The following is a 20,328-nucleotide window of genomic DNA, read 5'->3' as shown; positions in this document are numbered from 1 at the left end:
TCCCCCCACTTATGTTCGACCCTGTTCACTAAAGATGCTGACGCATACACGCCACTTCTTGATTTGAAACATTTTTAGGACTCGAGATGGAGTCCAGTCTCTGTCTGCTGCGATCGTTATCCAAGAAAACTAGGGTTCTCGACAGAAACGGCTGTGTATGCTCGTTATTTTGGGAAGGATGGTTGACACCAAAGTTATTCCTAACGTTTTTCATAAGTTCAAACTGTCAGAAATTTATTTTCATTGACAAGATATATTTAATATCTGCCTATCCCAGACTGAACTTTTAAAATGGTTAATTCTAGATTAAGGTAATTGTGGGTTTTACATTTCATGTCTTGTTCCCAGGACTGGTAGGAGTGCTCATAATTTTCAACTATAGATCCAGTCCTTTCTCATTTCCAAACCCAATGATGATCATGAACTAATTTCTTTCTATTTCATTAGCAACTGGCAAAAACTATCACCAGATAAGACTGTTCCAAAGAGCAATAGGTAAACATGCACTTCTTTTTACAACTATTTAAACAGTTCTTTTATTGTGAAATTAAAATCATAGTAATGTTCAATCATTTTTGTGATTTAATCTGAGACTGTTGTTGGACCATCTCGGGAAGGTAAGGAAGCATTTTTTGATAAATTAATTTTGCCATGCGTTCATATCCTGCTTCTGTCAAATGGACATCATCTTGCCAATACAGTTTACGTTTCTCTTCACTAAGCTTTCTATAACATAAATCATTGTCAAAATCAGCAAGTATCAACAATTCTCTTGTGTCAAAGACATAGTCTCGTAACTTCTTATTAAGAGACTGGCGGTTGATGGACAGTGATTCACAATAAGATGATCGTTCTTCACATGTGTGAGCAAATATAGTACCAAGAATAACCAAGGCATTAGTGCCAAGTGCCATTGAGCAAAGTTTTTTGATCTTTGCAAACAATGCTTCTATAAACACTGTACTGTTCTTATATTTCTCTTGATCATCATGATATTTGAAGTAAGACCCCAGGTCGTTTGTTCCTATTAAAATTATTATCCATTCGTATTGTTTTGATTTCAAAGCGCTTGCGAGCCTTGTTTCAGCAGTACCTAAAGCTTTGTCGCCATTAACTCCATAATTATCCACTATAAAAGTAACATCTTTCGCATGAAGACGATTTAGAGTTTTCCTCAAACTTTCTGAATAAGGATAATACGTTCTTGGATAGTGCTTAACATGACCTCTTGTGATTGAGTCACCAAAAGCTAAAATGTTTGTCTTCGATTTTGAACTTACTGTATTTATACAGAAACTGCCGTTGCACAAAGAGTACCAAACGTATACAAAAATGCATATCAAAATCAAGTCCAAAGCCAAGAAATAACGGCAATACCTGCTAATAATCTTGGCATGAGGCGATGCAAGAATATTTTTTGAGGCCATTTATCTAAGAAAAATAATCATTTTCAAAAATCTAAATGTTTTTATCACTGCAATGTTTACGTTTACTGTAATGACGTCACTAACAGTTTCCCACTGATCTCTAATCCAAGTTGTATGTGGTGTCTGTCAATGATGTCCGCAAATACTCAGGATTTTGAGGAAAATGACGAAGAAAATCTATTACAGACAGACCCCGAAATTGAAAATGGTAATCTGAAGTTCTCTTAAGTCGACTTTCTTCTTGTTTATCTTTAATTGCATATTTTTATAATTGATGTCAATTTTGTTGGCAGATGATGAACTAGCTTTACTTCAGGCCGCTGTGTTCGTTGAAGATGCATTCAAGGTACAGTAATACCGTGTAACCTCGATTCATAGCTAAATCATAACAAAATACGAATGCTTATTAAGCTTTACTTCTTTAAATAAGACACAAGCGTTTATTTGTTTCAAATTTTCGAATGTGAAAATCAAAATAATCACTTACATTGTGGCTAAATTTCAAAGAAAAGTCAAGTGTTTGGTTTTTGTTTTTTTAAATGCACCTATACTTTTGCTGGATTGGGTTTTTTACTAAAAGAAAGATATTATTAAAATATTTGTGTTGCATATATCATTGTGCACTTCTCAATGGTATGCGCTGTCAAAGTTACAAAAATGTAGCCCCCAGTCTCTCTACCCCCCCCTAATCATAATCCCCATTAAATTGTAATTCAAAACAACCCACCCACCCCCACCCAGGAGGCTGAACATATGAAATTCATTATTTTCACTGCATGTTATTAATTGTATGTTTGGGAAATCACTCTTTTGTCATGACAAATATGCAAAATATTTTAAGTATCGGTCAATTCACCACAAGATTGATGTCAAATCTCTGAAGCTTTACAAGGTTTATTATTCAAGATCATTTCAATGGCAAGTATTCGTATTATAAATGCATCTATAAGCTTTTAATTAGGGTTGAGGTAGGATATTTAGGGTTTTTTCAAAATGATATTATTTATGAGGAACCCACAAAGTTGTATGAATTAAAAATGATTTATGCACCTTGATTTCATGAAAATTTCATGTTACCCTAACATCATTACTTCATTTTAAGATGTGTTATTTTTTACCTGATCCTGTGTTATCATGTCCTTTAGCCTTGTATTTGATAACTTGATCTAGTAGAGTTCATGGGATCATGTCAGCTCAATGGCATTTATCCTATAATACCATAAATTATATATGATACTTGATCTTTTAGATTTCATGAGATCATGTTAGTTGGATCTTTATGAAAGTTTGATCCCATTTATCTCTTGGAATTAACAGTTGGACATGTACATATGACAACTTGATGCCATTTACCCCATGATATCATGTCTTTTAGACCTGTATATGATAATTTGATCTTATAGATTTTCCATGAGATCATATCAGTTAGACTTGTATGATAGTTGGATTCCATTTATTCTATGATAACATATTTATTCATGGTATCACAGAAATATCTATCTTTATCATGAAAGCATTGTTACTATTCTTTAGGATCATTGCTTTTGTGATATTTTTCCATCTTTCTTTGGCATTCATTGAGCCACCATCAACGTTGTCGTAAGACAAACATTTAAAATTTCTCATGAAAACACTCAATCAATAAATGATCAGAAATTTTCTCTTTCTCTTCACTTGTTTAGATGGTCTTCAGATCCTCGGAAAGGTTTCAATAATAAAAGAACTAATGTTCCTTGTGGCGTAACTGAAGCCATTGAAATTTTATTTTTAATTTTTTACATTGTTGATTTTACTCTTAAGGTAACAGTCCTGGACATTTTATATTTAGTTATAAATACCTTTATATCTTATTGAGTAAGGGTCATATTTACTTATTTCTAGGTAAAGTTGTTTGGAAAGAAACATTTTTACAAAAGCAAATGGCTTTGGGGTTATTTTTTTGTTTTAATGGTTTCTGTTGTTGATTGGATTATCACCGTAAACTTTGGTTGTAGCGAGGTATTGCATTATGTTCAATTATCTCAACATCCTTCAGTTGCTATCAACTATCATTTATTTTTTCTTTTAAGAAATATCGTGTCCGTCGTATATTACGTCCATATTTTCTCCTTCAAACTTCGTCATTAATGAAAAAAACAGTGCGTTGTGTTGTGAAATGAGGAGAATTAATATCTTTCCAATGTTTTTGATGATTGTTGAATTTCTTTTTTCAAGGTTCGAGCTATTTGGAGGACAGTTCCTCAAATTTTAAGGTTTTTTCAAGCCGCCTTCTAAACCTTATTCAATTACTACATCTAGCCACTCGAAGTACAATTTTTTTTGTTCCAGCATCTTTCTTGTTCTTTTCCTTCATCTCATCATATTTACTTTACTTGGAATGCTTCTTCTCTCAAAATCAGAGGTAATTTTATCTTTACTACGGCAAAATGTCGTTCTAACTAACCTGCGTGTTGTAATATAGCTAAATACGGAAAGTCGTTTACTTTCGGATACACCCTGTAAGCTAATCAACATTTGCCAGTCTTTAAGTTTATGTTCAAAGAAAGTGTTTTTGTCAATTACAGGTCGTATATTCAAATGTTGTTGACAGTACTAACTCAACAAGGAATTATTCATCGGTAGAAAATGACTAATATTTATGAATTTTTCGTAAAATATTACATTTGATGGTACAAAGAATGTTTATGAAGAATTTTTTCATGTATTTAGATGAACGAAAGTACAACATCAAATATCCATCGCAGGGATTACTTTGGCCATGATTTTGAAGAAAGTTTTATGAAACTTCTTGTTTTGTTAACTACTGCTAACAATCCTGATGGTAAAACTACATAGATATGAATTTGAGATGCTTAAATACCTGGTGATGTAAAAGTTATTGATTATCTTTCAGTGATGATGCCGGCATACAAGGAAAACAGATTTTACGCTATTTATTTCATAATTTTTACTTTTATTGGTAAGTTGTAAAAAGAATTTAATGTTTTACATAATAACTACATTATGAAGTAAAATAACTACATGATCCCAACTGGGATGGATTTAGGGGCTAAGGAGGGTGTTAATTTCTTAACAAAATACTAATCTATCAAACAATCAAGCAAAAGCAATCATGATTAGTTTTTAATGGAGCACAAATCCAAAGTTCTCCCAATCCTAAAAGGAAAGCTACGGCATTCAACAAAAATAGTTTGATAAGCTACGGCAACAAAGTCGTAGATGATCAGACTATTTCGTGGATCAGACGTCTTCGAAGTCTAATCCAAACTAGAGCACCCTTTCCCCCTCATGATCTTTAAATCCCAACTGTTTTCCCTTTACACCATGAGGAAGATATTCATCTTGAGAAAACAAAGTCGTTTTTTCTCTCGCGTTCTCGTTATACCCACTAAACTTTGTATAATACTGTGATTTTACAATTCAGGTTTGTATTGCTTCATGAATCTTCTTCTTGCCGTCGTTTATTCTCAGTTTCAAGGCTATCTTAAGGTACCTAATTATCCTGCATTAACCTGCTCTATACTCCACTATCAACTGCAATTCTTTAGTAATTGTATTTCGTTTATAGAACTCGCTGCAGTCAAGTTATTTTCGTCTACGAACTGGTTTGCGAGCTGCATTTGAAGTATTGAGGGAAAGATCTTTTGACAGCAGCAATCCATCAGATGACAGGTTCAACATGGGATTTTTATGGATAGTTTTAATGGTGTTGTGAGGAAAGGGGGGGATTACTAATGATCAAGAAACATAGAGGTTACAAAAACGTAAGAAATCAAAATAGTTTTCTCAGAATCACCAAAAGTGATCTGATGTATCATATTTACAGCACCGTATCGACGTCATTAACTCGACGTTTAATTCAAAAAGTTGATTTTGGTCGTAAAAATATCGACATTATATGGGATGTGAGTATTTAAGCTTTTTGTCTCAACTCTTCGTTGCTTTTGATTATCTTAAATTTCAACCAATAATTTTCCTGGTGCGAAGAATGTAATGACAACCGTTTCGTCTTAGTAGCAATATTCTCACTATTTAGGATCAAATTAGAAATCGTGTTACAATTATATCGAAGAATCATTCATTTAATTAGACGTTAGATCGGAACCGTCTTGGTCGATTGAATGTGAAACAATTTCAAGACTTATTTGATTCTGTTTCAAGACAGAAAAAAGTTCAGGTGATATATTGACGTCCTTCATATTTTATCACTTTAGAAAATATTTTGATATCTATTTTTCTTTTTCAGCATCCTCCTTTAAGTCGTTGTAGCAATAAATATCTTCGTACTCTACAGAAGATCGCTATTTGTAACTACTTCAATTATTTTGGTCTTTTAGTCGTTATTGCTAATGTGATAATTATAGGGGTATGTTTCCACAATCACTCCAGTGTCTATTTGAGTTCAAAGGTTCTCATAATAACTCCAGTGTTTATATGAGTTTACTGGTTGCCAAACTAACTCCAGTGTTTATATGAGTTTACTGGTTGCCAAACTAACTCCAGTGTTTATATGAGTTCATTGATTGCCAAACTAACTCCAGTGTTTATATGAGTTCATTGGTTGCCAAACTAACTCCAGTGTTTATATGAGTTCAAACTAACTCCAGTGTTTATATGAGTTCATTGGTTGCCAAACTAACTCCAGTGTTTATATGAGTTCATTGGTTGCCAAACTAACTCCAGTGTTTATATGAGTTCACTGGTTCTCAAACCATCTTTAGTGTTTGCTTGACACTTGTGAATTTGTAAAGAAGCTCTTCATCTTGTTTCATTGAAGGTGGAACTGTCGCGAAATTTTGGATCAAATTCCTTTTCTTCACATTCCTATCTTTCTGTAAGTAAAGGCTCCTACGCTTCCTAAAGCCACACATGTCGATTTTTATGACTTTGGATTGCATCAAAAAGGCAAAGAACCAATCTATAATCGACCAACAATTTTTTAATATAGGTCTGCGATTTGTGTTTCATAGTTTATTACGCCGTGGAGCAGGTATAAACAACAACATCAAAGAACCGATTGTCAGACTTTGTTTAAAACAATATTTTCACTTCTTTTCTAGTGTTTGAAGATCTGGGCATTTGGATGGCAAAGATACGTGACGTCAAAGGTAGCCTTAAGGGGGTAGTACATGACCTTATTTACGATCGCCTGTGACGTCAAAGATAGCCTCAAGGGGTAGTACATGACCTTACTTACGATTGCCCGTGACGTTAAAGGTAGCCTTAGAGGGGTAGTACATGACCTTATTTACGATTGCCCGTGACGTCAAAGGTAGCCTTAGAGGGTAGTACATGACCTTATTTACGATTGCCCGTGACGTCAAAGGTAGCCTTAGAGGGGTAGTACATGGCCTTATTTACGATTGCCCGTGACGTCAAAGGTAGCCTTAGAGGGGTAGTACATGACCTTATTTACGATTGCCCGTGACGTCAAAGGTAGCCTTAAGGGGGTAGTACATGACCTTGTTTACGATTGCCCGTTAGTTCTGTGTTATTTTTATTGATGTTTGTTCTATATAAAACCAAATTAATCTCACCGATTGTTTAACTTAGCAATAGAACGCCAGACCAAAAAGGGTTATTCGAGATATAGAAGTTAAATAGCTTGACAGTTCATTGTCTGTTTTTAACGTGATATCTAATAAAAAATATTGTATTTTCTTGCTGCAGCAAAACAAATTCGATATGATTATAACATTTACTTTGGTGGTAAGTCCTCCCTTTTCAATATTGAAGAAAAATGAAGAAAGAAGATGTGCAGTTGACTTTCGGATCGCGATTTTTTCTTCATAGATTGCACAAATTGTTGATATTTCTTTGTACGGTTTGCTGTTCAATACAAGTCAATCAAGGTAAGATTTATTACATCTTGTTAATGTAATCATGTAATGGACATCAAATTTCATAAACTGTTTTAAATATTTCATAGACATGGCAGTAGAACGGCGTCGTGGAATATACTAAAGCTCGTTAACATTCTAATAATATTTCGACTTGTGAGGGTTTTGTTTAACGTGAAGGTGGCTATAACCGTTATTATGATTCTTCATTTGAGCTCACTTTATCAACTTATTTTTTCTCGTTTCAAAGTCCTTATCAGTTATTGCAAGTTCATTGGCATATCTCTTGAGAAATCTGAAACCGTTTGGTGGAGTGATCGTGGTTGGTTGTCAATTACTTCATGTTATTAAACCGTAATTTACCTTGTATGCGACGACTAGCAAGCAATATAGACAAGATGCTAAAATAGAACTCAACATTAGCAGCCACTAAACGACATGAATTACATATTTAGGCTGTGTATTACTCATATGCTATCTTTGGTATGATGATATTTGAAAATGAAATCCAACCACTCGTGTCTGGTAACAGCACTACAAAGTTGGTAATATCTATAATGTCCAGTATAATATGTTCATCGTATTGATTATTTTAAATCTTATCCTACAGTTTTACTTGTGGTACGTACGAACAACTAGAGTATTGGGCAAATAACTTCAATGATTTCGGGGTAAAATATTTGACAGATAATAATCCCTGTATTTCTCTTTGTTAATATTTTGAACTCAACACCACTAGGCCTCTCTTGTTGTGCTTTGGGATGCGATGGTTGTCAACAATTGGCATGTTTTCTTACATGCCTATATGCGCTACACAAACAGGTAAAAATCTTGTTTTTAATCTTCCCATGTGATGCAAGATATTTTTAAGTTTATTTTGTAGATGGTCACAACTATATTTTGTGACATGGTACCTAATCTCAGTCGTGATATGCGTCAATTTATTTGTTGCGTTACTACTTGATGTAAGTATGTTATTAGTATCAATCTGATCTGTCTATTTTTTTGTTCGTGTTTTTGGAATAAGTTATTGTGTATGAATTGTGTACAATAAGGATAGGACCGGATATAAGTTGTGAATGGAAGATGTGATATGTTATCATGAATGAAAGTGAGGATATTTCTGTAATTTTTTTAGGTCTTCATTGACCGTTGGGAAGAAAGACAGAAGCAAAATAATGAAAATCGTTTAAGTGAAGAAGAATCCAGAACATTGACGCAGGTCAGCTACTAAAAATACTTGTCATGATTTTCTACGCACTTGTTTCAATCATTTACAAGATTATTTCTGTCCTATTTTAATGTCAGTCTTAATATTTAGTTTTTTGGTATTTCACTTGGAAAATGACGTTTATATTTTTAGTCATTTATGATTGAAAGAAAATCATTTCGTGTTCATGAAATGTTCTCAGAAGCTTTGAACGAACCTACTGAAGATGACGTCATTAGAGAACTCGTTTATCACGGTTTTACATTTCGATCTCATCCGTCAGGCGGTCAATCCCAGTCCACCTCTGATTATGACGTATGACGCGCACTTTGTCTGTTATTGTTCAAACTTCTTTTGTTGTCGACAAGGAAACTTTTTTCTTTTTATTGTAATTTAGAAATGTTTTTATAGTGATCATTGTAAACTAATTTATACGAAAAAGACTATCGAAAATTTTACCTACCATTATTGAAGAGTTTCTATCATCAGAACCATAGCAGAAATATGATTCTCTAGGTTTTTGTCAACGTTTTGCATAGTTTTGCGTTTCTATCAGCGTGGTACTTATTTTGAAATTTTGCTTTAAGTGGTTAAGGCGACGTCCAAACGTGCGTCCTTCGTAAATTTCACATTGATCCCAGGCGTTATGTAAGAACAAACGTTTTTTATGATTGAACATGCGCAATCTTATCCCATTGTGTCAAGGTGGTTGCAAACGTGCTTTTGTTGGTGTTTTACTATGTATAAAGATGTATGTGTTACCAAACGTGGTAATGACTCGTGGTAATGAAAAATTATTATGTTTGTCCTGAGATATTATCTATCAATACGTGATTTTGAAAATCTTTTCCCCTAATCAACAAGACCTGAAATTATAACATTTTTGCTTATTTTTTAATTATAGCTATTCGTCATTCAAATATTCATTGAAAGACTTTGCATAACTGTTTTTCCGACAGGGAATACAAATTCACATTTTGGTTGCTACAATTTTATTTATTGTCACCAACGTTAGCTTAGATGTCATGAATTCCATTCCCACGATAAAACAACTGCTTTATCTACCACTTCATGTCCCCACGCTAGCAGAGAAGGCACCAGACAGAAGACAAATCAGCAATAATAATCGCCCACTTTAGCGGCAAAACCACCAACCACCAGACAGCGGACAAGGTAATGAATAAGCAAGTCACAAAGTCAGACTGTTATTATGCTCACGTTCTTCGTTTGTTTTTAATTTGTTATCATTCATTTTTCACGTGCTCGATGGATGAAACATTTAAATATCCATTATCGTACACCCAGATAGCAATAGGTAATTATTTTATTGGTCGCTTATACATGGTTCTATTTGTCATAAGATCATCCTCAAATCATATTTAGCAACGTTAACATTATCTACTTTCCGATTCAAGAAGATTGTAATCAATGTATCTTAAAAAATTTCAAACTTCTACAATATGCTTTACATCATTTACGATAAAACTTAGTGAGATTTATCGAAGAGTCATAAGCTTAACTCACTTCTGCTCCTTCTTAAACATTGATAATTTATTTCATTCAAACGTACCTGTGTATGTCACTAGTCAAATATTGTCTTCCTATGGAAGCAATCTTTGAAAGAAAATTTTGCTCATTGTGAGTGCTTTCTTTTACTTTCAGAAAAAATTTTTTTCACTGGTTGATTGGAGAAGAAGACAAGCATTGATCAATGATTGCCCATCTATTTATTTTAATCGTCTTCCTCTCAAACTGTAAGTGATGTTAGAAGTGCGTACAATTTGAAGTCATTGAATATTCATTTTGTCTTAAAAGTTGATAAATCGACTTGCATTTTGTGACTTTCAACTTTTCTATTCAATGATAGATAGTTGGCCGGGTGATCGTATCCTATATTTAATGCCTGTAGTGATTGTTTGCCAAAACACTTGAAAATTACAAACAATTCTTTAATATGCCAGCAATGTTTGGCACTTTAAAACATATATATCGTATTTTCAACTTATTTCTGACATGAGCCGTATTTAACACTTTATAGCGAAAGCGTTAGTTACCAACGTTTTCAATCGACAATATCAATCTCTCCATTCGTTTAAGTTTTTATACAACAAGAAATTAACCAAATTCAAAAGATTTGTAGAAATTCATATTTTTGTACCAAAGTGCTTTGATTAATTCTTTCACAATAGATGGTTACTAGGAAACCTTTAGCGAAAGAGTCGGTTTCATGGCGTCCGTGATCAATAAAACCAACTCATTACCATTAGAAAAACATTATTGGTTAAAAAGGCAACACTTTGCTGTATATTTATATAAACAAATAGCATATTCTATGAAATACTTTAAACGTTACATATATCTCTTATGGCAACGTTTGAGGTGCAAATGGGCGAAAGATTTGTATTTTGTTTGAAGACGTTCCTTACAAAGTCCATTATCTCGCTGTGCATTCTGATTGGCCGGATCTTATCTTATGAAAGGTCCAGTGGTTTAAAAGAACATAACCTTTGTTGGTTGAAGTTGTTTGGAGTAAGTGTTTAGCATTAAAAGTATTTGTTGCATTTCGTTTCAGAAGTAGCGTAGGCAGTCCTTGATGGAGGTTTTTGATACGACAATTGTGAAGCGTGAAAATCTGGATGATTTTTCAAATGACAACACATACTTGGACCAATTTATGGTAAGTATTGCTCTAATTCAAGCAATACAATTCTGATCACATTTAGTATTTGAAAGATGCCATTATAATCGCCTTAATAATATGGATGAACTACTCTTGGATAATTTAACCTTTGCAAGGTTTTGTCTTGCTTCAAGTGGTAAAGTTATGAATGAAGAAAGGATGTGTGTTGTGAAATGTGATTCTCTGAACCAGTGTTCATTGCTAATGTTTTCCTGTACATACGAGGCGGCAATTGTTGTATTGATCATGTATTTCATTTATTTCAAGTCTAAGTTATTTTTTCGTCCACAGCCCTATGGAGCTGAGGTGTTTGAAACACAGTCAATAGATTGGTTCTCCGGTTTGGTAGACGACCGTACAATGCCATCGACATTGGGAAGTTTATCGGATTATTCAAACCTAGATCCGAGCGAAGAACGTTCCAATGGTTTTGATCTCCAACAACGAAATAATCATTATAGCATTTACCATGAAACATCTTCCTCAGAATTGGATCACGGACCAGATTTAGATAATAGCGAGTTAGAGATCGACGTGAAATCGTTTTACTCCCAAGAAAATTTCTATTCGCAAGGTTTAAATACTACAGACGCTTTGATCGAATTCAAGACTGAAAATATTAAAACGGAAAGGAACGCGGATTATCTCATGAAATGCAGTGAAGAGGACGCGCTTGGACTTAGTGATCGTGACAGCGAGTCAGGTATGTGTTTTAGTTTACTATAGTAGGCCTCAGCTACTATAAATTCCTTACATAATTATTGTCAAATAGATATCGTTTATATTGTTCTGTTCTTACTAAGTTTTCTTTATGCTTATGCAAATTAGTTCTACGAAATGATTTCGTTTACCTATTCTATGTATTTATGTAAGTCCATCAAGTGAACTGATGTACTTCATGTAACGTTGATGGTTTTTGCAATCTGTTTATTTTTGAAGCTGCATTCATCATTTACGATAGATTTTACCAGACAGAAAGAAAGCATTTGTAAAAATTCGCAATGCCTTGTGAATGAGAAGTGCAACGAAGCGTTCTGCAATTTAATATTCTTCACTGATTAGAAATTTAAATGTCGATGTATTTGAAAATTGTTTATAATGGTAATGGTGAAATTACAGTTCAACTTGGTTGGATTGTAGTTTATCAGTTAGGTAGTTGTTCTGTTGTTCCTGCAAAAGTTTTATATGGATTTAAAAAAGCTACGTTAATTTTTTATATTACAAAGCCTTTTGCCAAATTATTCAAAAAACTAACGTACCAAGCTTTAGTCCTTTACAATGTTTTGCTACATCTAACCTTTCAACAAAATGTTCCTTTCTCGACTTAAGTTGTTGAATAATCAACTCTTTTTTCTTTAAAAAAAAACCCAAGAAACTTTGCAATTTGTGATTCAACATTCAATATTGAACCATTTTAATTTTGTAGTATTGTAAGACATTTTAGAGCGGTATTGAAATATTGCATAGGGCTGTTGAATCAACGTTACTGTCGTAGTTCACTTCATTCACGAATAGTCAATGCAATCTAAACAGAAAAATTAAATTTTTGGCGAAGCAGTGAATTATATAATCGGCAATTATAATAGATTCAGGAAAAATATTTGTTATGGAAAATCGGTGAATTATTGAAGAAGTGTTGTATCGGAATAAAACAATAGTTGTCGCCCTTCCCTGAACTTTGCTCTATCTATATTGGCTTGTTTCTCCTTAATTTATGCTGCACTCTGTACTGTACTGAAACTTGACGATTATTGTGTATTTTTATCGTTGTTGTTTTTGCAATCTCGGTTAAGATTGGATAAAAACGTACTCACGATATCTCGTCAATTTAAATGAAAAACTATTGAATTGTTTTTTACGCGCAATTTACAATTCTCGGTTAGGTTTGTCTGCATGGTTTGCTTTCGTGTAAGATAAAAACATCATGACGTTACGTTTAACATCGTCGGTCCAGTAACAGTGAAGATAGCTAAGTTGCTTTTTGCAGCAACTCAAGGACAATTGTTTATATTTCAAATTTAAAAGCAAGTTGCCATTTACTTTTTTCATGTTTATAGTTTGTTCTTTCTAATATTCGCGTGCAATTTAAACAATTCAAAACCTTAATTAGAAATTTATTGCAAATAAGCTTTGAAAAAACATTGCGTTGCTTGGCTACAGTAATATTTTGACTCTACAGAAGAGTGCAGAACTGAGTTGGCTGGAACGTTCTTGTACAAGATTAACCCTACAAGTTACTGTGTACATGTGGGATGTTGTCGCTAGGCATGCTGGATAGTTTTTGATTTTGGTTTTTTCAAATATAATTGAATTCTTTCAGTTTCACTTATGTTCAAAATATGATCCGCCCGTCGCTTACGTTTTCCTGACGTATTTCTATAATTGTCAACATCCTGTATACAACCAGTATGCAAATTCAAACGTTACTAATAATATAATATACTCAATGTGTGAATTGTTCAACCATAGGTTAAACTGCGGGTATCCTGACAGGAATGTGCGTCGATAGAAAACATTCAAATTAAGAAACTTTTGCTTTAATGGATTTTCGTTTCATTTTATAAATGAACATTAACTTTCACATATAAATGAAATTCTCTTTGTGTTTTTTAACATATAAGCTCTTAAAGTTTGCATTTTGTGTTCAAATTCAAAACTCAAAGCGAAAGATGACCTAGACGCTTCAGTGTAAATTGTTTTAAATGTTTGCCAATAAAGCATTCAATAGCCTTTCAATTCATCAAAGAACTCTTATCTGCTAATCATTTGCATTAAAGACCACGAAATTATTGTCGAGGGCAGGAAAATACTTGCCAAGAATGTAAACAGTAATTTGTCTTTAAAAATAGTGGCTGGTGTTTGACTTGAAGAAAATAGTTAAGTGATGAGTATATGATTGAAATTGTGAAGCATTTGATGTTAAGAGCTCGTTTTGTCTGTCAAACATAATGATTTTACAAACTCTATATGCAAAAATTGTTTATTGTTAAAATTACATCAACCGTTAAAGGCCAAGCTGTTTTTGTGCGTTATCTTCGTTATTCCCATGGATTTGTACGTAATGTTTCATTATTTCATCTATTTTTGCATACAATTATATATGAAGCCATTCAGTTTCAGAGACAATTATCTTGGGCTTGGTCGGGTAACTCTGAAGCCAATATTACTGCTTGACCTTGTTTGTTAATTAAGTGTCACGCAAATTTAATGGCTCTTGTTTTGTGATGCAATGATTATACTTCCCTCCTGCCTTGCCGTATTAAGAATACTATCTTCTCGAAGCTTCATGCAGTGTTTTCAATGTTATGTTGCCATCTACTCTAGTTAGGTATCTTCTCTAATCTTGGTGTTTTGCATGTAATGTGTGTAGGTTATGATTCTGTTGCCCATTCGCCTACGTCAGAAACTCCAACTACTCCATCAAGGTGTTTAATAATGGCATCATGCGATAACGAGATATTAAATCAAGGGGCAAATGAAGTTAGGTCTCCAAATGAACAGGTAATTCTTCTTATTTATAATGAGCATTGTGAATGATCTTTGTACAGTGCCTTTTATGTAAAAATCTTAAAATATTGTTTTTAGACTGACAATCGACGGCCTTTCTTTTTATCTGACGAGGAAAAACGAACTTTAATTACTGAAGGCTTGCCAATCCCTGCAGGTTATCCTCTTACCAAGGTAACCAAAGTTATTGCCAATGGCCAAGAATAGATTTTACCGCAATTAAGCAAACATCGATTACTCAATAAAAAATATTTAAAATACAAAGCATCTTTCTTGTCTGCGCATGCTTTAACTGCATGAATACATCAATCAGCAGTTTTCAAGGTGGAAGGTCAATCTAAAAATTTGATCTACTACCTTGATCTTAAAAATGGATTATAATGCGAAAGTTTGTGGATATTGGATTTTTACTGTATTTACATTGAGTCTTACATTATAGTCGGAGGAAAGAGCGTTGAAAAAAGTTCGCCGGAAAATAAAAAACAAGGTAAGATTTAGCAACAGGCAAAGTTCGTGCAGCCAAATTATGCAACAACGAAATCTTCCTTGCTAAATGTTACATGGCATCGTTTTGCAGATTTCAGCCCAAGAAAGCCGTCGTAAGAAAAAAGAGTATATGGAGCACTTGGAAAAAAGGTTACAGAATGCTTGCATTTAGTTGAACTTCATTTCTTTTCATGAAGTCATCAATCTGCTCTGCTTGCGAGCTGTGACTTTGAAAGTGCTAGCGACCGTTAAAAACTAAAGGAATATTATAAATGGAAGGAAACTTAGCTAGTCATTTTCTATTTTCTGCAGAGTTGAAATGTGCTCGAATGAAAATCGTGACTTGCGAAAAAAACTGGATAATATGGAAACGGCAAACAGGTATGACACGACTTAAAATCATGTCGATCTTTCGACATTAACATCAATGCTAAAATTCTCTGAATTGTATTAGGGCGTTGATCAGCCAGTTACAAAAACTTCAATCGATTGTTGCATCGAAAGTTTCGACAACGCTAACTGCCTGCATGTCTACACAAACTGAGGTAGCTATCTTAATGAATAATTTGTGTGTTTTTCATGCTCAAAATTTTTTATATGAGAACGACCAAGTGTTGTATGTAATTCACAGGAGGAGAAATCTAGTTAGTCCGAATAAGAAAATTTTGGGAACGTTTTTCTAAAAATGGCAAATCCTGTGAGAAGATATCCGAAAGAAGACGGAGTAAAATAAAATGAAGTTGATTATAAATCACTTGACAAAAATTCAATTGAATATTTTTCTACTTCTTAAAAGGATGGACATTATTTGTAAATAAAATAAGTCTGAATGTTAATTTTAACGCTAAAGTGAGAGCTCACAATATTGCATTGAAATAAAATAGGCAAAGTGTACACTTCGCTCGTCCTGTACACCGTTTACAAATATCTTATCCATCTTTATTATTTAAAATGAACAGTGATGGTTTTTATTTGTTGATATATGAAGGTAGAATTTAAATTTTGGACGAAGAGAATGTAGATATTTATGAAATTTCGCTTATTTTGTTTCTTTGATTGAATAGAAATGTTTGTCTTTATAATTTTATTTTGGTCTGTGCTATGTTGTTGTCTTTGGCGATGACCAACTTTGCCAACTGTAATTTTACAACGGTCAAAGTGTACGACTTTTCTTAAATTTGGTTTCATATGTGGAATGACCACTTTTTCTAATGTCGACTGCTGAACAACCTTATGTAAATGTATATTTGAGAGGATTTACCAAATCGTGCTCTATATGAATGTAAAAATCTTCATTTTCTGCTTGGCAATGTTTATGTCAAATCTTGTGTATATATCGTTTTTCATTGCACCCAAAGAAAAATTCTTATGTTCAGATTTGCATGGCTTGAAGATTGTTAAAATATATTTTTTATGTTGCAAACAGCTATTTAACATTGACATTAATGCACAAACGTGAATTTTTTGAAAAGTGTTTGAGTATAAGCTCTCGGATGACTATAGCTATAGCTATGTTTGGCTGTCGTACAGAAAATCGCCGTACGTAAGAAAATAAGTTTTTCAAGTTAGTCTAAACAGGTTCTTATATAAATGGAGTTTATCACTATATTTAAACAAGTTCTTCAAAAGATTCTTATTTTCTAGGGGAAAGGGGACACTTATTTCGGCTTGTTCACAAAATATTTATATTCATTCTGGAAAAGTTGTTTATTAAAATTACAGTATTCGCCCTTTTACCAACCCTGTATTTCAGTATTAGTCTAATAGCTTTATCTAGTGTTTTGAATTTTGTTTGATTTTCATTACTGTGTGAATTATGTGTAGATTTTCTAGTTGCATTTTTTAGTGTCTATCTTAAAATGACAAAAAATCACTGTTTCAAATCTTCTACTGAACACCATTGTAGCTACTGACTTGCTTGTTTTTACCTGAACGATCAACGTGAATTTCTGTAAAGATGAAGAGTAGTCGCCGAAGAAGAAACCACTGTTTACCACTATTTTAAAGCTGAAACTTTGGCATTAATTTTTTCAATTGTTGAGAACAATGGTAGATAGGATTTTGAGGGGGGTATTCTTGCAAACAGTTAAATATTCTCACAAGCAAACGGCTAACGCCTGCTATAAGAAGAAACAAGCAAGATTTATAATTTTTGGGGGAGGAATTTTATGTTTGCCCTTGCATTTTTCACCATTTTATAAAAGTTATGGATAAATGACTGCTGATCAATTGTCTGCGCATTTTTAGCTATTTTTGCCTTGCCACCTGAAATTTGATGAAATAACGATTTTCGATATGTATCGCACATTGACTCTGCAGATAAATTGTAACTTTTCGCTACTGCATATGAAACCATTGACTTACATCCACATAAAATGTTTTTCAAGTGTCTTGCTCGTGTTCGGTCTTTTTTTATGTGACAATGCTGCTATGAACCTGCCTCCTATAAATGGTTTCTCTAATGTCGTTTCCTGTGTCCTATCACTATGAAGTATAAAGTGATGACTTTTTCAAGTGAGTCAAATCCATACTCAAGTTTCCGGGATAAAATGGCTTTACATAAGTCGTGCAATATCGATCGTCGTGTCGTGTCCATTCTTCGTTCGTGCCTGGTAATCAGCGGGTGTTTATGCCTGCAATGGTGTGAAACAAAATGCTATCCTCAGTCCCACTTCGGTTCTTCGGCCAGCCTCACATTTCACAAATATATATGGTCTAACATCTATACTGTTGATTAAAAATTACGAATAGCAAAATAAAGAGACGGTAAAGCTGGAGAAAAAGTGAAAATGTTTCATCACAGACATTCAGATTTACCAGAATTGCAACAAGAAGTTGCGCAACTGCGCAGAGAAGTTAAAATACGCCGAATGAAAGTTTCTCAAGTATCAAACGAGTAAGTTGCATCTCAGTTTAGGCATGCTTAATGTTGAAAATATTTGTGAATATTGTGTGTAGCATTGTGCTCCTTTGAGATCAGTTAATATTTAGCTAGAATGTCATTGTTATTGTACCATTTGTTTTGACGTGTTATTAACTTTTTATATTATTTGTGACATTGCGTGCGAAATTTGTCTGATTAAGCTCGATGAATGATATTTGCGACATGAAATGACTTCCTATTGTGGAAACAACATATATTTGCACAGCTATGTTTTAGTTTATGTAGCAATCGTTTTCGGACAAGATGACTGTAAATAGACACGTTAACCTGTGTAGCGTTCAAATCAAACGAATGTTCTATTGGAATCTAATCAATTAGTTAAAGAATTGTAATGTAAAACCCGTTTAGCAAATCATCCATTAGTTTTCACATCAACTTCAACAATTACATTAATGGCAGATGAACGAAATTGAGTCATGCTGGTCTTAATTGATAATGTTTTATCATTTCTCCTACGAATAAAAGTATTGTCTTGAAATTTTTGCTTTTTGGAAAATGCACTTTGTTCTTTTCGTAATACTTTTCATTCGTTTTGATTTTATATTATTAATAGTCGTTAAAAATGTAGGCAATGTTTTGGATCTGGCATGTAAAAGTGATATATAACATGTCAAAAGAAGTATTATGTCAACAATTTTCAAACATTTAACCAACCAGCTTTCCTTACAACTTGTCATCCAACCAATGAAAATTAACTTAAGATAGAGAAGTTTAACAGTTTGAGCTACTCTGAAGATATTGTTTTCTAATCTTATGTACTTTGCCGTATGTATGAGTGGCAGATTCAGCTAAAGGCAAAATAAATTACTTCAATTTACAGATTGGTTAGTCTTTATTCTTTAGAAACTCATAACCAGTTACTTTTATATAAAGGTATATTAGATTTGAAATTGGCAGTTATAATTTATTTTGCCTAACCCTGAATCCGCTATTGTGTGTGATATACAATCAGATGGTAAGATGGTAGTGTAATAGTTTGTCCTCTTCTTTTATCTTGTGCAGTTGTTGATTCAACCTTAAATTATACTTTAAATATAACATTCTAGAGGTATTTGCTTCTCTTAACTTTTACTGTCAACTCTCAAACCTGTACTCTGAAACTTTTCTAAGACTTATGATCAAATGGTCATTAGTTAACTGACTATTTATTTTGTTTTGTCAACAGCATCATTCAATATTGTGAAAGCAACATGACAAGTGATCCATTGGTTATGAAGATTCCTATGAATGAGAATCCATTCAGAGATCGCAGCCGGCCTTGTGTAATGCTATAACTTTATCAATGACTGAACTTGTTGGATATAAGCATTCCTTTAGGTTTTTATTTGTTGCTCATTGTTTGTGGAAAAAGTATGCTATAAAATACTGATAGCCATTTATTAATTGTTCCTGTATAATTAGTCATTTGTAAATGGGTTTGGTTTAATCACATAGCAAAATGAAGTTGTGTGATACTTTCTATGCTTCATGTGCATGATCATTAGGTTCAATGTATTTTTATTTGTTACTTGTTAGAACTTAGAAATACTTTTGTTATATGTGGTCTAATGATCAAATTGGTCATATATACAAAACAGTTATTTTGAGATTAGTTTTGTTTGTTGGTGCAGTAATTCACAGGATGTGAATATTCTCGAGTAGAGTCAGTAGAGTTGAGTGTCGAACATTGAGTTATATACATTGATTACATAAGACCTTGAGGGAACCACTGGAGGGGGAACATTGTCAACCTAATTTCTATAAATGGGCGCGGCCTGTGGTTAAAAAACATTGCGGATTTTGTCAAAGTTAGCGGAAGACGCAGGCTTTTGCCCACCCACCCCTGATTTTGACAACCACGATTGCGAAAAAAAAAAATATCAATGCTATTATTCCAATCACGAACAATTTTATTTATAAAACATGCTGCAAACTTTTGTCGTATGCGGATGCTGAAGTATTGCCAGAAAATGAAACATTCCTGACACCGGTAAGCAACCTAATATTGTTTATTATTAAGTGTTCAGTCAGAGTGCATTCAGTGTAATCATTGAATGTAATTTGTACACCATTGACCTGACCCTCCTGACATAAGCTATTGCAAAAATCTATACCTTAACAAGGAGTTGACTTAATGGTCTAAACTTTACTAAAGTTTGTAATTTAAAACTACTCATTTTTACGCCAGTCAAATATTTGTACGCCGTTACGCCAAGCTGTGTTACACTGGATATCTTCGCACTTTAGTGCACAGA

At 33.5% G+C, this 20,328-nt stretch overlaps 4 protein-coding genes across 6 annotated transcripts; 3 read left to right on the top strand and 1 right to left on the bottom strand.

Moving 5' to 3' along the window:
- Window positions 1-206: 206 nt before the first annotated feature.
- LOC124438283 lies at window positions 207-1,519 on the bottom strand. Its single transcript, XM_046988339.1, has one exon. The coding sequence runs from the start codon at window positions 1,425-1,427 to the stop codon at window positions 570-572; it is 858 nt and encodes a 285-aa protein (XP_046844295.1). The 5' UTR covers window positions 1,428-1,519; the 3' UTR covers window positions 207-569.
- A 3-nt stretch (window positions 1,520-1,522) lies between these two features.
- LOC124438281 (two pore channel protein 2-like) lies at window positions 1,523-8,945 on the top strand. 2 transcript variants are annotated; one of them, XM_046988335.1, is made up of 30 exons: window positions 1,523-1,635; window positions 1,721-1,773; window positions 2,269-2,345; window positions 2,961-3,026; window positions 3,110-3,227; window positions 3,309-3,425; window positions 3,497-3,565; window positions 3,642-3,679; window positions 3,756-3,828; window positions 3,992-4,045; window positions 4,137-4,248; window positions 4,321-4,386; window positions 4,852-4,916; window positions 4,996-5,099; window positions 5,254-5,332; window positions 5,518-5,604; window positions 5,674-5,793; window positions 6,205-6,261; window positions 6,376-6,417; window positions 6,488-6,535; window positions 7,098-7,136; window positions 7,221-7,279; window positions 7,357-7,447; window positions 7,518-7,589; window positions 7,723-7,808; window positions 7,878-7,938; window positions 8,007-8,089; window positions 8,151-8,232; window positions 8,406-8,489; window positions 8,631-8,945. In XM_046988335.1, the coding sequence occupies exons 1-30, from the start codon at window positions 1,542-1,544 to the stop codon at window positions 8,796-8,798; spliced, it is 2,364 nt and encodes a 787-aa protein (XP_046844291.1). In that variant the 5' UTR covers window positions 1,523-1,541; the 3' UTR covers window positions 8,799-8,945. The 2 variants fall into 2 exon arrangements, 1 of the variants encoding a protein (XP_046844291.1); XR_006946030.1 differs by lacking the exon at window positions 8,631-8,945 and having other exon boundaries at window positions 1,542-1,635; window positions 7,723-7,812; window positions 8,406-8,443.
- A 415-nt stretch (window positions 8,946-9,360) lies between these two features.
- On the top strand, window positions 9,361-16,237 carry LOC124438282. Of its 2 annotated transcripts, XM_046988336.1 has the most exons (11): window positions 9,361-9,650; window positions 10,140-10,231; window positions 11,050-11,154; window positions 11,449-11,860; window positions 14,528-14,658; window positions 14,743-14,838; window positions 15,104-15,151; window positions 15,242-15,300; window positions 15,463-15,531; window positions 15,605-15,695; window positions 15,782-16,237. In XM_046988336.1, the coding sequence occupies exons 3-11, from the start codon at window positions 11,071-11,073 to the stop codon at window positions 15,797-15,799; spliced, it is 1,008 nt and encodes a 335-aa protein (XP_046844292.1). In that variant the 5' UTR covers window positions 9,361-9,650; window positions 10,140-10,231; window positions 11,050-11,070; the 3' UTR covers window positions 15,800-16,237. The 2 variants fall into 2 exon arrangements, with proteins under 2 accessions (XP_046844292.1, XP_046844293.1); XM_046988337.1 differs by lacking the exons at window positions 9,361-9,650; window positions 10,140-10,231 and adding an exon at window positions 10,935-10,957.
- A 1,590-nt stretch (window positions 16,238-17,827) lies between these two features.
- On the top strand, window positions 17,828-19,537 carry LOC124439346 (guanine nucleotide-binding protein G(I)/G(S)/G(O) subunit gamma-7-like). The gene is made up of 2 exons (XM_046989571.1): window positions 17,828-18,046; window positions 19,260-19,537. Exons 1-2 carry the CDS (start codon window positions 17,940-17,942, stop codon window positions 19,366-19,368), a joined length of 216 nt encoding a protein of 71 aa, XP_046845527.1. The 5' UTR covers window positions 17,828-17,939; the 3' UTR covers window positions 19,369-19,537.
- Window positions 19,538-20,328: the final 791 nt, after the last annotated feature.

This window comes from Xenia sp. Carnegie-2017, unplaced genomic scaffold, assembly GCF_021976095.1.
Source record: "Xenia sp. Carnegie-2017 unplaced genomic scaffold, XeniaSp_v1 HiC_scaffold_19, whole genome shotgun sequence".
In the NCBI taxonomy this organism is placed as follows: domain Eukaryota; kingdom Metazoa; phylum Cnidaria; class Anthozoa; order Malacalcyonacea; family Xeniidae; genus Xenia; species Xenia sp. Carnegie-2017.
The sequence above is the reverse complement of the archived record's forward strand: the minus strand, read 5'-3'. Positions and strand labels throughout refer to the sequence as shown.

Bases quoted from the DNA above. Each gene is read 5' to 3' on its own strand.
- LOC124438283 (XM_046988339.1), bottom strand. From the start codon at position 1,427: ATGGCCTCAAAAAATATTCTTGCATCGCCTCATGCCAAGATTATTAGC.
- LOC124438281 (XM_046988335.1), top strand. From the start codon at position 1,542: ATGTGGTGTCTGTCAATGATGTCCGCAAATACTCAGGATTTTGAGGAA. The intron at 3,829-3,991 runs GTAATTTTATCT...TGTCAATTACAG, and splicing joins TTCTTCTCTCAAAATCAGAG to GTCGTATATTCAAATGTTGT. The intron at 5,100-5,253 runs GTTCAACATGGG...TCATATTTACAG, and splicing joins AGCAATCCATCAGATGACAG to CACCGTATCGACGTCATTAA.
- LOC124438282 (XM_046988336.1), top strand. From the start codon at position 11,071: ATGGAGGTTTTTGATACGACAATTGTGAAGCGTGAAAATCTGGATGAT. The intron at 11,861-14,527 runs GTATGTGTTTTA...TAATGTGTGTAG, and splicing joins TGATCGTGACAGCGAGTCAG to GTTATGATTCTGTTGCCCAT. The intron at 15,532-15,604 runs GTATGACACGAC...GAATTGTATTAG, and splicing joins AATATGGAAACGGCAAACAG to GGCGTTGATCAGCCAGTTAC.
- LOC124439346 (XM_046989571.1), top strand. From the start codon at position 17,940: ATGTTTCATCACAGACATTCAGATTTACCAGAATTGCAACAAGAAGTT. The intron at 18,047-19,259 runs GTAAGTTGCATC...TTTTGTCAACAG, and splicing joins GTTTCTCAAGTATCAAACGA to CATCATTCAATATTGTGAAA.